Source organism: Mugil cephalus, chromosome 12, assembly GCF_022458985.1.
Source record: "Mugil cephalus isolate CIBA_MC_2020 chromosome 12, CIBA_Mcephalus_1.1, whole genome shotgun sequence".
NCBI lineage: Eukaryota > Metazoa > Chordata > Actinopteri > Mugiliformes > Mugilidae > Mugil > Mugil cephalus.
The window spans coordinates 14,779,958-14,793,455 of NC_061781.1; the positions used below are offsets into that span (position 1 = coordinate 14,779,958).

At 39.3% G+C, this 13,498-nt stretch overlaps 1 protein-coding gene across 3 annotated transcripts; it reads right to left on the bottom strand.

The window, feature by feature from the left end:
• Positions 1–1,721: 1,721 nt before the first annotated feature.
• lnpa (limb and neural patterns a) lies at positions 1,722–11,568 on the bottom strand. 3 transcript variants are annotated; one of them, XM_047601503.1, is made up of 13 exons: positions 11,461–11,568; positions 9,650–9,753; positions 9,244–9,285; positions 6,789–6,976; positions 6,640–6,698; positions 6,500–6,540; positions 5,358–5,441; positions 5,204–5,255; positions 4,864–5,091; positions 3,694–3,799; positions 3,350–3,420; positions 2,887–3,042; positions 1,722–2,680 (listed from the first exon to the last, which is right to left on the bottom strand). In XM_047601503.1, exons 2-13 carry the CDS (start codon positions 9,674–9,676, stop codon positions 2,508–2,510), a joined length of 1,227 nt encoding a protein of 408 aa, XP_047457459.1. In that variant the 5' UTR covers positions 9,677–9,753; positions 11,461–11,568; the 3' UTR covers positions 1,722–2,507. The 3 variants fall into 3 exon arrangements, with proteins under 3 accessions (XP_047457459.1, XP_047457460.1, XP_047457461.1); XM_047601504.1 differs by lacking the exon at positions 11,461–11,568 and adding an exon at positions 11,232–11,388; XM_047601505.1 differs by lacking the exon at positions 11,461–11,568 and adding an exon at positions 10,394–10,451.
• Between the last annotated feature and the right edge of the window lie 1,930 nt (positions 11,569–13,498).

A 13,498-nucleotide genomic window follows, 5' to 3' on the forward strand; every position in this document is an offset into this window, starting at 1 on the left:
TTCCTTATTACCTTTGTCTGATATGGTACTTTTTTCGTATTCAGTACAGTAGATAGAGCATAACGATGAAGGTCTTAGCCGAGATGAGGAGAATTTTGAAGTGCTCACACTCGGGGGCAGCAAATGGAAAAGTGACAAGCCTGGTGCACTTGTCTATTTTACTTATTCTGTGCCTCTGTTTCATATTCCGCCTCGCACCGCGGGGTTATTTTCCTCCAGGGTTCAGGAGGGCACGCTCTTTCATTTCTTCAGAAAATTGTTTCGCAGGATTTCAATCTTTGGCTGCTAGATATGACAAAACACAATATCAAGAACACTTATGTTTCTTATCTGCCATTTTTTCTGGGTATAAATAAAAGATCAGTATAAATTTAAGTCAAGTGGCCTCGAATGCACATGTGAGAGATGAGTATGAAAAGAACTATGAACCTTGGGACAGCCCCACTGTACATTTTCATCGCTTGCTCAGAATTACCTTGGCACCAGGGCTTTGCGTGTCATTTGTCATCCTTGAAAAACAATTAGCTTCTCCATGATAGCAGTCCAGATGTAATCTTTTGAATGTTTCGACAATTGGACACAAAACCTCAGAGTGTGTCTTTGGATTTTACATCACGCCAACAGCGTTATATAAAAGGTTCATACGGTGGTCAATTAGGTGTAGACTACGATAACTACAGAATAAAATCAGATAGCTGAAGGCCTCCTCAAATATTGATTGTGCCTATTCAATCGATATTTAGGATGGCCTTTAGCTATGCGAAGATAAAAATCATCGCACCACACAAAAGCTAGCATCGGAGTAACTGGTTTCACTATTCTCTCTGTGATCATTCATCTGTCCGTGAATGTGTTCATGCATTTAAAAGCCAAACAGAAAACCGCATGTTGTTGCAGAGTGGAAAACCTTGCACACACACACACACACACACACAAACACACAAAAAACAAAATAATATCGTGAAACACAAACTGTCAAGAAATGATTCACTGCTCCAGAATCCAAAATATAAACTCAAACACGCATTTTCAAACCACACCGCACAGAGATGTGATATATTATGATGATGCACATATGTGCAGGCTATGTATACTGAACAACCTCCCAGTGGTGAGAAAACATCCAAACTGTGTCCTATTGATGTCCCATTTTTTTTCCCTGTTTGGCTCTTGTCAGAGGTCAACCTCAAACAGCATGCGGTGGAATCAGGCGTTACTGTTGGTGTCACATTGATGCATTACAAGGCCCGGGAGGTCACGTCTCTGTAAACATACATTATCAAAACCCATAGAAGATGTGGGATGTTGACCTCACCAATAGTTTACGGTGTATCTTCAGGGGAAGAGGGTCACGTGACGGCGGAGAGAGCAACTTTGTAGCCGCAATGACTTTCTTGTTGCAAATGAAGAGGGTCAAGCAATCAAGGCTGGTCAGGCTCTGTGTCAGCACCATTATCTTACACTGTCTAAAATGATCAATGAGCTAAAATAAAATGATCACAAGCTAAAATTGGCTCGCTAATGAAAATGGACCGTTTAAATAAAGGGCCAGGTGAGCGCCCGGACAGAGAAGAAAATGGGCACCTATTTAAAATACAACACGGCAGAACACAGGTAACAGAGGAGAGCTGCTGTTCGCGCGGTGATATATACAGTATATATTTTAGATATAAACATATATCCAGACAGGGGTGTCGTGATCCTGAGCACACATATAGACATGTTCTTAAATGTTTATTTCATATTATTTATACAGAACAGAAATTCATACATTCAGCAAATGGCTACTGTCATTTATTCATTCATTGTCTACATGTAAAAAGGTTTTATGGACAATACTCTGAACCAAAGACTTAAAATATAAAAGGCACTTAGGGCGGATGCACAGTACAGACATAAATCTGCCTTCCTCTCTTCCACCAATAAATACATAATGCATGTGAATTCCTATTACGGTACCGTGGCTGTGTAAACATGTTAGCACCTCGGTGCTGCAGAGCACCCCAGCTAACACTGTCATGACATCTGCAGCATTATAGAAAAATACTTATAAATAATTTCCCATAAATATTTTTTTTTTCCCCCTGCAAAATTATTTCTTTTTGTGCTTGAACAAACTAGAAAGAATAATGTCAGAATTTCAGTCAAAAACAAATAAAATGTGGAAGACAAAGAAAACATGGAATTTCCTTTACAATCTCAAAAACAACATTAAATCCTTACAGCTCTGTTATGAACATGTTATCATCCCGGACACGATGTGTGTTTGGCACTTTCTACCAAATGCTAGCGCTGTACCATTTAATATTGAGCTCATTACTATTGATAGAACTATAAAAGCAACTCTGAAAAGAAAGAACATTCTGTAAGCTGAAAATCACATTAACGGCTGGGTTGTTACTGTGCTATTCTAACTTACGGCTTTTACTTATAAGCTAACCGTTTCTTCAGAGAAAAAAAAAAAAAAGTTCCAGCCCGACTCGTGTCGAAATCACCCCTCCGCTGTTTTATTCCACTTCCATGGCAGACAGATCTTGCTCCCCGTCAGATTTCTCAGAGGGCAGGTCTTGTGACTCTGGAGTGTTTGGGCTGTCTGACGCAGAGCTGGGCTCTGTGGTTGTTGGCGTGCTTGGCTCTTGGGTATCTGTTCCGGCGGGATCGTCAGCAGACTTGGTTTTCCCTGATAATTAGTGACAGTTTTTCGTGTTAGATTTGCACATATTTAAAACCAGTATTGAAAAAAATAACGTTAATAAGATCAATAGATTTGATTGTAAATGTGTACAAATATATTCCTAATACACACCACCACTCATATTGGTAAAAGCTGATTAAACGTATCATCGCTATTATTCTAAAACTGCAGTGCTTTAAAATCCTGATCACCTAAAACACACTGGCTGTCCTCCCCATCAGCAGCAGACAACGGTAACAGCGTCTCCGACGGCATCTTCAGCTCGCCGGTGACCTCGGGGAGTCTGGGAGCCTGAGGCCGAGTCCTTCTCGCCGGGTTCAAGAAATAACAATACGCACAACGGAAGGCTGAAACGACACAAACGAAACGCCGCGAATATAGTTCACGTAACCCCGCTAATAGATTCTGAACCAGACACAGATTAATAGACATGAATATGAACCAATGACAAAAAATGCCTGAGATGCATAAACATTTCAGATTGATGTGTAGCGCTGCTTTGCATATTCAATCTTGCTCTGTTTTTGCTTACAGGAGTTGGTAGTGGCAGAGGCATTTAAGAGCCATATGATATACTATGCTGCCAAATGCTAGAGGGCAAATGAAGGCGCAGTGTTTGATGGAGACTGACAAAGAGTGTTCTCCAAGTCTTACCGATGTATTCAAATTCTTCTTTTAATGCCATGCCGTTATGGGACAGACACTGCTGACATATGAGAGCGTATCTACAAGGAAGGAAAGACAATCCGGTCAAGATGGTTATAAAGAACGAGGGACCAGTGTTAGAAGGCATAAAAAAAATATATTGATGATAACAATGATGGCAGCTCGATTGGAGAGGAAGTGTAAGTAATTCTTACTTTAGCAGAGTCATCTGCATTTTAACACTAATCTCCACAGCAACAGCATCTGGTAGATTTGTATTATGTAAATTGACAAAAGAATGCATTGCACGTATAATACAAATGTAGCGCTGTCTGCATTTCCAGGAAGAGTACCTGTTCTGAGGACCATCTCCAACAAGATACTCCACGACTCTGTCCATAGCACCTCGTTCCCTCGGGAGCACGGGTCTGGCCAGGGGCGGGCCTGGAGGGTGCATTCCTGTTAAAGCACAGCGTCAGTGCCCGTTAAGACAGTCTGCTGCCTCGAATGCAAACTTCAATAAACAGGGGACGCTGTCAGTAATGGCCCCGTGAAATAATTTGTTGCACAAACCATGATAATTTTTTTTTTTTACAAAAACCTGCCCCTTTTTCTTAATGACTTCGCACCGGATCTCACTTGCGAAGCACGTTCCGAATCCCTGCTGCGTTGGTGAGTAGTAATTAATATAATCTAACATCAAGAGCAATCATAGGAAGATGACTGGTCATTTCTGTGAGACTTGGCAGAGTCTCAGCATCCTGCTGGTTATTAATTTACCAACATATGGAAACTCTGTGGTGACTCTTTGTATCAAATTGCTTTTCACTTTCAATTTTCAACAGAAGCAGGTGATAACATCAAGTCATGTAAACCATTTGTGAGGTGCTCCCAATGCCAAAGGCAATTTCACTGAGCATTAAAAGACATTTAGTGAGATTCCACCACCATTGCCCAGAGAACAAACGCAGGTCTGGCTAATTAATCATAGTTAATGTAATCCTGCAACGCGCATACCTCACAGTTGGCATTCCACATGGCAATTACAGCTTGCAGCTTCCTCCACTCGAGGAGCACATTTTCTTTACAGTTTGCATTTATTTGCATTTTTTTTTTTTTTTTTTATTGAGTGGTCGTAGTCCAGAAGTAATTAATATTGAATATTCAAAACCTCTACGCGTCTTACATATAAAACAACTAGTTTGTTTTTCCTTCAATCTTTAAAAGGAGTCATGAAAGTAAAGTCTCACATCCTTTTGGGATAAATACAATTCTTACTGTACCGAAAGTGATTGTCAATTTCTACATAGTTTCTTCTCACCTGTTTGAGAAAGGCTGCACCTTTTAGTAAGATATTTTAATCGTATAATTACCCATTACAACTACTGTACAACATACCACAGCAATGCTGACAACACACACCACAGAGCTTTGAGCAACTGGGGACACAGAGCCAGGGAAGAGTAAATCACACCTTAATCGACCACATTATGATCCGGTCCCCCTGTGTGCAGGTAACTCACCGACTCCTGGAACAGGTGTTCCAGGGGTCACAGGCTTCCTCATCAAGCTCTGCTGAGCAGCCATAGCTGACAGGCCCCTCTCTGGGGGTCCACCTGGAGCAGAGTGGGAAGATCGTCCAGGATAGGTGGGCCCAGAGGCAAGAGGAGGGCGGGCAGCAGCAGCAGCGCTGTTTGCAGGATTCACCACCACCGGGGGGGTCTTTGGGATGACATTACGCTGGCGGAGCTCTAACAAAAAAAACAAAACATTCCTGGTTGGTTAACAATAGCAAAGAACCGCCAGAGTAGAAGAATAGCAAATGGTGCCGTCTGCTGCAGAAGCATCAAAACTTATTTTTACCTTGTCCTGGTTTTGGAGTCATCTGGGGTCCAAGCGGAGTGGATTCTAGTTCCTTCATGCAAATAAAGAGCGCGATTTAACATAAAATGCATAAAACAAACCCAATTATAGTATTTTATTTGCACGGCAAATTTCAAAAACAACATAAACTCACATTTTTTCTCTTGGAATCAGGATCAAATCTCTCCAGAATCATTTTGGCGTTTTTATACGTCTCGGTTTCCATAACTTCTTCAAGCTGGAAAGAAACAAAACATTAAAGGGCGTTGTCGTGCTAACTTCTTAAATTGTTCTTTCAATACATCCTACAAATAAATGACTCCTGTAGCCATAGCGCTAAACTAGAGTAATTATTTGATGATCATCGGGCGTAATTAACAGGCATTTATAACCACACATCAACATGTTAGAATCACCTCTGATAACATGACAAATAAAAGAGAACGGGCATCATACGGTTACTAAATTTTACATCTTCATTTGAAATAAATACAGAACGTTTAAAATGTTTACATATAATATGAAGAATAATTACATTCACTAGTTCGATAATGGAGAGTGTGAAAATCCATCAGCCCTAATTATTGAAAGTTATTAGACTTGACAGAGGATGACAAGCAATTTCTCAGATTTATTTCTTTCCTGTGCTAAATGCTATTAATTAAAGTGACATTAGCAGAGTGGTTTACTGGGTTATGTCACTGTACCAATCAAATGCTGTCTGCACAGATCCCAAATTAGAAAAGAAGATCAGCGAATTAGGCTTTCCACGTAACTTGCATGACGTGTGAGTCTTAACGTCGGTGGAGGACGACTAGAAATAAAAATTACAGTGTTCGACAGATGTTATTGTGCAAAAAAAACTACTTGGAAAAAAACACAAAAAAAAAAACAACATAAATGTGACTCCAATGAGAATTATACTTAGTTTGTAACAACAAAGACAGAGTCTTGCTGCAGATGTCAAAAGTTTGGACACACCTTCTCATTGAACTGAATAAGAACTTTTGACTGGTAGTGTACAGCTTTTATATGGGCGCCATGTAGAAACCACAAAGTAAACCTAATCCACATTTAAACCATGACAAACTCTAACTAACTACTTGCAGATTATCTTATAAACTTTACGTGAAAATATGTCGGAGAACTGGCTTCTTTTGAAGTTAACCGATAAATTAAAACTAATCATGGCGTTGATTTTTAAATCCTGTTCGTCCTCAAACTTTTGCAAAGTACTGTATACAAAACTATACAAGCAATATTATGAAATTCAACAAATATGAAAATATCACTTACTATTTTCCTCTTTTCTGCTTTAAGATCCTCTAATTTGCCATCTGGAAAAAAAAAATAAAAAAGATCTGTGTCATATGAACCTTAAAAAAAAATACATTCATAATAAGGAACTTCTGTAAGAACACAAAATAGGAGCTTACTGTTTTTTTCCGTTCTTCGTGAAAAAATAATTATGAGCACTTTTCGAAGTACCCACACTCTGAAAAGAAAAGACGAAAAAAACAAATGTTGTTGGGCAACGTTACAGAACAGTTTAGTGAAAATGTGATCGCTTCTCTTGTATACTTACAAAAATGGAAATATTACAAAGGGAAGAGACAACACGAGTCGCCCCATTAACTGTTCGGGCAGGTACCAGAAATACACAACGAGGCAAGTGATCAAGTAGAGAAGAGATGAGTAAAAAAGCAGTCGTCCCATCCATATCTTCAGCTGCCTTTGATACTTTTCACTGTACTCCTCAAGAACCTGTATGTCCTGTGTGAGAAAAATGAATGAAAATTATATTTGGCCATGAAAGAAATCCCATTAAAAGGGACTGTTGACATGAAACTGTAATTCAAATTCTTAAGAATAATATCATAACACCAAATCACAACTCCTTTTACTCTCTAAAGAGATCATCAATAAATTTTAATGCCACAAACAACAATTTATACTTGAAGGGGCACCAAGTGAGGTTGCGAAGTTCCATTTTTTTGCTTAAAGGAAAGCAGTGTTCGTTCCTACCATTATATACTACATCTCTTTTTGTAGGGAGATGTTCAAGCATCTGCACCGAGATGTGGATCATTAATGTGAAAGTTAGGTTTGACAGCAGAAGAACTGGGTCATCACCCTGTATCATTTCTCAATATATTTCAACAGAATGGCATTTAACAGGGTTACTGCAGGTTGGAACAGGAGGAATTTAGGACTTTTTGAGACTGTTATGTGTTAAATTTAACCCTCTGGATTCAACAGACGCGCTGGAGCGTCCAAATCACATGACCAAGTTAAGGCGACGTAGCAGCAAGTCGCAGCATCACTGGATCTCTTTCAACTTTTGAGGAAATTGCTAACTTCAAACTACGTACAATTAAACTCTGTTGATAGGCCAAGTAAAACTAGACTTATTAGAAATAGTTCACCGCACACTTTTTCATAATATTGCAGTCATGTTGGTGCACGTCTGGTGCATGGAGAAAAACTAAGCATTAGCAAGCGGAGACCATTAGCCAGCTTCAAATGCTTGAAAGCAAAAACAAAAAAAAACAAAAACAAAGAAAAAAACAAACAAACAAAGCCCTGTATTGTGTTCTCATGTCTTGTTTATTATATTGTATTGTGGTTGGGTGTTTCTGTGAGTGGCAAGACTCTCTGGATTCCCCTTTGGGGATCAATAAAGTATTTATCTATCTATCTATAAAGAACTACAAGGATCTAACTATGAATACCACCAGCGCATTGAACAAAAAGTGAATGAAGTGGTAAATGGATGCAAGGATTTAAGCATATACTCGTATTTAAAACTTTTTAATGTCTTAAATTTGGACTTTTTAACACTTGCTTTTATGACTTTTTATGACTAACTATCACTAGGTTATTGTAGATTAAGGAACACCATGAAAGTTTTATGGACTAAACTTTAATTTATTGACTGTACAGCCTTTTTATTCTATTTATTTTTTGTCTATCTATCATGAGTGTTTTATTGTACATTTGTAACTGTCTCTTAATGTGTTATCTGTGTGAAAGCTGCCAACTAACTTCACATAACAGCAAACCAAATCTACCCTCGGGTACTGATAGAGTTACCTTGCCTTTACACTTTGAGCGTATTTCTGCAACTGCATATGGGTTTCATATTTTTACACAGATGCAAATAGAGAGAAATTCTTTTGGTGTATGCAGTACAACTTCAAGGACACCACATATAAGTAAAATCCAACCTAGGCCAAGTAAACGTTTTTGGTGAAACCCTGATTAGATTTTCTCTTCTAGCAAAAAAAAAAGAGTCATGTACTCGGACTCGTACTCGTGTCATTTATTATTATTCTGTCACCGACAAACAGGTGATAAACTTTAAGAAGTTTGTTTTAAATTGAAATATTACACCACTGCCTTAAGAGTGCTGACCACTTCTTCCAGAAATAGCTGGTAGACAAACTGGGATCCACTCATGGTCACTATGGTTCCACTGTAACATGTGCGTGTGTCACTCTAAGCACTGGATGAACTGCTATACCAGTTCATTCAGTCTTAAAGTCTATGTTGTTGTTGTTTTTTTCCCCATATGAGCTCTTACAGCTGCACATTAAAAGTATTGCTACACAAATTATGAAATTATTTTTCTAAAAGATTCTTCCAGAAATCTCCCTGATGTGAAGATGAAGAGAATGTGGTTTCCTGTTCCAAGGGCAGGTGCTGAAAATAGCCTAACACTAGCTTAACTGCAGAAGAGTGAAGCCCTATCACCTAACCAACGAGGAGCTTGTTTGCCTGTCACTGACGCAACATACTGACTATACCAGAAGAACCTAGATGGTCACACACTTGGTGCTCGCATTACATAATTTATATTGCAATGGATATGATATGGTGAGGACACAGCTCAACACTCAGAAAGTTTGAAGAGTTTCACTGAAAAAATGTCTTGAATACAAGTTTAACTGCTTACAAAATCATCCACTTCTGGTATTTGGATTGTGTGTCACTGCTGCTTTAAAGTTAATGCATTTTTTTTTTTTTTAGGTTAACCATACCTTCTCAATTCCTTCCAAAATCTCCACAGTGGACGGTTTGGCCTGAAAGACAAACACTTTCTGTCAAAGTGACTAAATCATGACAGTTTCCAAAACAACAGTGCAAGCAACTTCTTGAAAGGATGTGGAAACTTTCTGGTTCTACTTCCCACTTTTGCACACTTGTGTATGTGCTATAAGTGCGTCCAGTGTTAGGGCCTCATTTAGATTACATGTGCATGCCAGTAAGATAACATGTGATGGCAAGAGTAGAATTAGCATGAACATTTATGTAAATCTGTATGAGACTGTTTGTGCCTGAGGTTTGCTGCGGTATTCGGAAGTTGTGCATGTGCATCTGAACCGACAACTTTGTAACCTTGTATATTACCAAAGTGAAGAGACAGAAGTAGATCTGAATACAAACCCTCCACCTTGAGACCACAGCCCCCATGTCGATCAAGAGGGAGTGAAGGATTATTCTCTTAGTGGGACCCTCCTCAGACTTTCTTTCACAGATTAACTCTCCACCTGTTGACAACAACAGTGATGGCCAGTGAGCACACACTCAGCTTGTATAATATTAGATACAAGGCGTATCAACTAGGTTCACTCTAATACAGCCTCCCTGAATCTAATTCTGCCTTTAACTAACTTTGTATGCTGTTGTTTGTGGTCCTGTTATATTTTAACACACTGTGACGTGACTAATGTTTGTATATTCTACCATTATCTGTAAAGTAAACACTAAAGGAAGCAGAGATAACACTTCCAACAATGAAAGAGAAACACAACCACCTGTCTCTGATGTAAGGCCTAATACACTGCTTGGCCAATAAAAATTTGCCAACTGGATTTAACTAAACAAATAGGTACAAGCCTCCTATTGGATGATTACTGTATGGGCGATTATCTTTCAGCTGACAACAAGTTATCTAACACCAAATGATGCAATGAGTAGCTTCTCATTTCTTAAACAGCCATGTCAAAAGACGCGTCCCATGGTCGTGGAAAAGGTGTTAGTCTGTTTGAGAAGGGTCAAATCATTGGCATGCATCAAGCAGAGAAAACATCTACTAAAAATGGGTTAAGAACCGTCCAAGGCATTATTAGAAACCGGAAGGATAGTGGGAAACCATCAAACCAAATCCTGATAATCAGAGAGACTAACCGAGAAAAAGGCTTCAATCGAAGAAGGCTGAAGAAGGTCTGATGAGCCCAAATTGACCCTGTTCCAGAGAGAGGGTGCATCAGGGTAAGAAGAGAGGCAGATGAAGTGATGCACCCATCATGCCAAGTGTCTACTGTACAAGCCTGTGGGGGCAGTGCTATGATCTGGGGTTGTTGCAATAGCTCAGGTCTAGATTCAGCAACATTATGCCCAAAGAATGAGGTCACCTGTCTACCTGAACATACTGAATGACCAGGTTAGTCCATCAGTGGATTTTGTTCTTCCCTGATGGCACAGGCATATTCCAAGATGACAATGTAAAGATTCATTGGGCTCAAATTGTGGCTTTGTGCAGTGGTCAGACTCTCTGATCATCAATGCAAGAGAAAAAATAAACACAAAACAGGATGAGAATAAATATTGTGACATTGCAGAAGCTTCTTGAAACAACGCCACAGTGAATGTGTACTGTAATCACAGCTAAAGGCGCACCGACGAAATATAAACAGTTTAGGACTTTCGGCAAGGCAGCGTATTATGTAAGACTAACACTTAAGGATACCGTTCACTTGCATATTGTTTGGTTTTAGCTATCGAGTCGCACCACAGTCTCCATTTAACTCCTACAGGAACACATACGGACTCTTACAAAGTTTAGCAGTGACCAGCCTGTGGAAGACTAACCCCTGCTAACTCCGGTTACCAAACCCTAAATAACCTAAATAACTTCACGTCGTCTGAAGAGCATGAAACAGCAGCAAACTAACGGGACCTGTTAGCCCCCTGCGGGTGTCTGCCACGTCTCGGTCTGCATTTAACATGTAAACGAGTTCCTCACCCCCAACGCATCGACGAACACACTAGTTAGCATCGTCGTAACACGGGGCTAACTTTGTAGCCGCTAGCTAGTAGAGGCTAACCCGGTCCATCACCACAAGCTCCGGCCACGAGCAGACAGATAAAGTAGTTAAAGTTTCTCCAGACTCTCCACAAGCAAACGGACCCAAAGCGACATGGCCGCTGGAGAGTGAATGAATGTCAGTTTAGCAACACAAGAGTGTATTTACCTTGGCAGGGAAGTTGTGCGTTTGCAACAGCCAGAGGCAGGACGTCAGCTCCCTGACTTTACAGGGGAGGGGGGGTGTGTGAGCCAAGATGGAGGAGTGTCCACTGAGGTGCTCCTGTGTGGGCCTTCATGGGAGTCCGGTCTGTTTATGATGGGGCTGGCTACATTACGACACAACGATTAACCCTTTATAGGGCACTCGTTGACATATTTGGAAATTCTAAATTTCCATCTTTGAGTGTTATTGTCGGGCCTCACGTCATAAAATCAAGATTAAATTAAGTTACTATATATGGTTCCTCACCCTTAAACAAATGTAAACATATATTTATACCATTATTCATGCACATGTCAACATGAGGAGGACCTTGAGCATATCTGACAAGGATTTAACTTGAGAATGTTTTCTTGATCTTCTCTGAAGAACCACATCCAACCACAAATCTCAGTCTGAGAGGCACTTGAATGCAATTTAAAATGTGCGCTGAAGTTATGGTTCCTTTCTCCATAAGGGGTTAAACAAGCCTCTAAGTGTCCAAATGCATGCATAGAAGAGATGCAATCATCTCTCAACACACTAGCTACGTTGGGTCAAAGGATTTGAAAGGGGTTCATTTATAGCTGAACACCTTGTTGGTTAATTTGACCCTGGTTCATTCATTTTCCTGCTCATTTACTGTCAAAATCTGGTTTTGCCTTGATCTGAGTGGACTGCAGAAGTGCGCAAAGAGAAGATTTTTTTCTGACAGGTTAATGTGAATACTGTATTGTATGTATATATATATATTTTTTATATGAGTCAGCCTTGGCTGGTCATATATTGTGGTGTTGCTCAATCCAACAGGCTTCCTCTGTGCCCATGTTGAAGGCTCGTTGTGCAAGATATTGAAGACGTGACACGCTTTGTCAAAATTGCAGAAGTTAGATTAGGCTTTAACATGCTTCACATTTTACTATTGAGAACAATTTTTATGATTATTATTTTACATTTGTGCAAAAAGTCCCTCATCTAATCCAATATATATACCCCACGTTGGTGTTTTAATTTGCATGTGTAGCACATAAAATTGCAAGTGCAACTCTAATAGTGAGATTCATTAGTGTACAAACAGCGCTGGCCTTAAGGTGCTCATAAAAAAAATATTGTGGATCATAAAACATCCATTGTTAGCTGAAAACCTAGAAGTGAAAATGTACTAAAGCGGAGAAACAGACACATGTTACGATAACTTCACTCATTATTTTACAGAAAGTGCTTGGACATAAATTTGACAAAAATGAATATACCTCTATGCTTAATTTTAATTATTTCACTTGATTTCCCTACTTTAACATCAGAAGTTTAAAAGTGGCATAGACCATTTTGAAAGATATCATATTATGCACACAATTTGTAATTTAGCATGTTTGCTCACAATAAAAGGACTAAACTGATTTTAAGTTAAAGAATATCCATTTGATCACTCTAAGTCTAGCCTACTAAAGCACTACCATTATTATAATGTGTGCATGCATCTAATAGCGATCCGCCTAATAGTTGTTGAGACATTTAAGGCCTGTGTCAGCATCATACGGGAACAGGTACAGCATGGGATCACCAAAGATGTCTTTTTTTTTTTTTTTTTCATTTTTGTAAAAGAAGAAAAGAAAAGTTGGAGTCTTTGCAAGAACTGAATAGGTCCAACACAAGAACACTGGTCATTGATTGACCAATGAGATAAAAACAATGACTAAATTGTGCTCAGAGGTTACCATATTGGGGTTTTAGGGCTTACAATCTGTTTTTTGCTGATTCCTCATTAGTTGTGGTATTCACTCACTTTAATTGACGTGCTGTCCTTTTCACCATTCTGATATGTGAGATCAAAATAATACACATCTGCTTTGATGAACATGATGAGGTTGAAAACTATATACCTGTTTTTAAATCAGACTGTCAGCCCGTCCTTTCAGTGAGCTTTTGGGAGAGATAATCAAGGTACTGCATGCAAATGAGCTCTAAAATGATGGAAATTAAATCTAAATGGCTCACGTTTTCC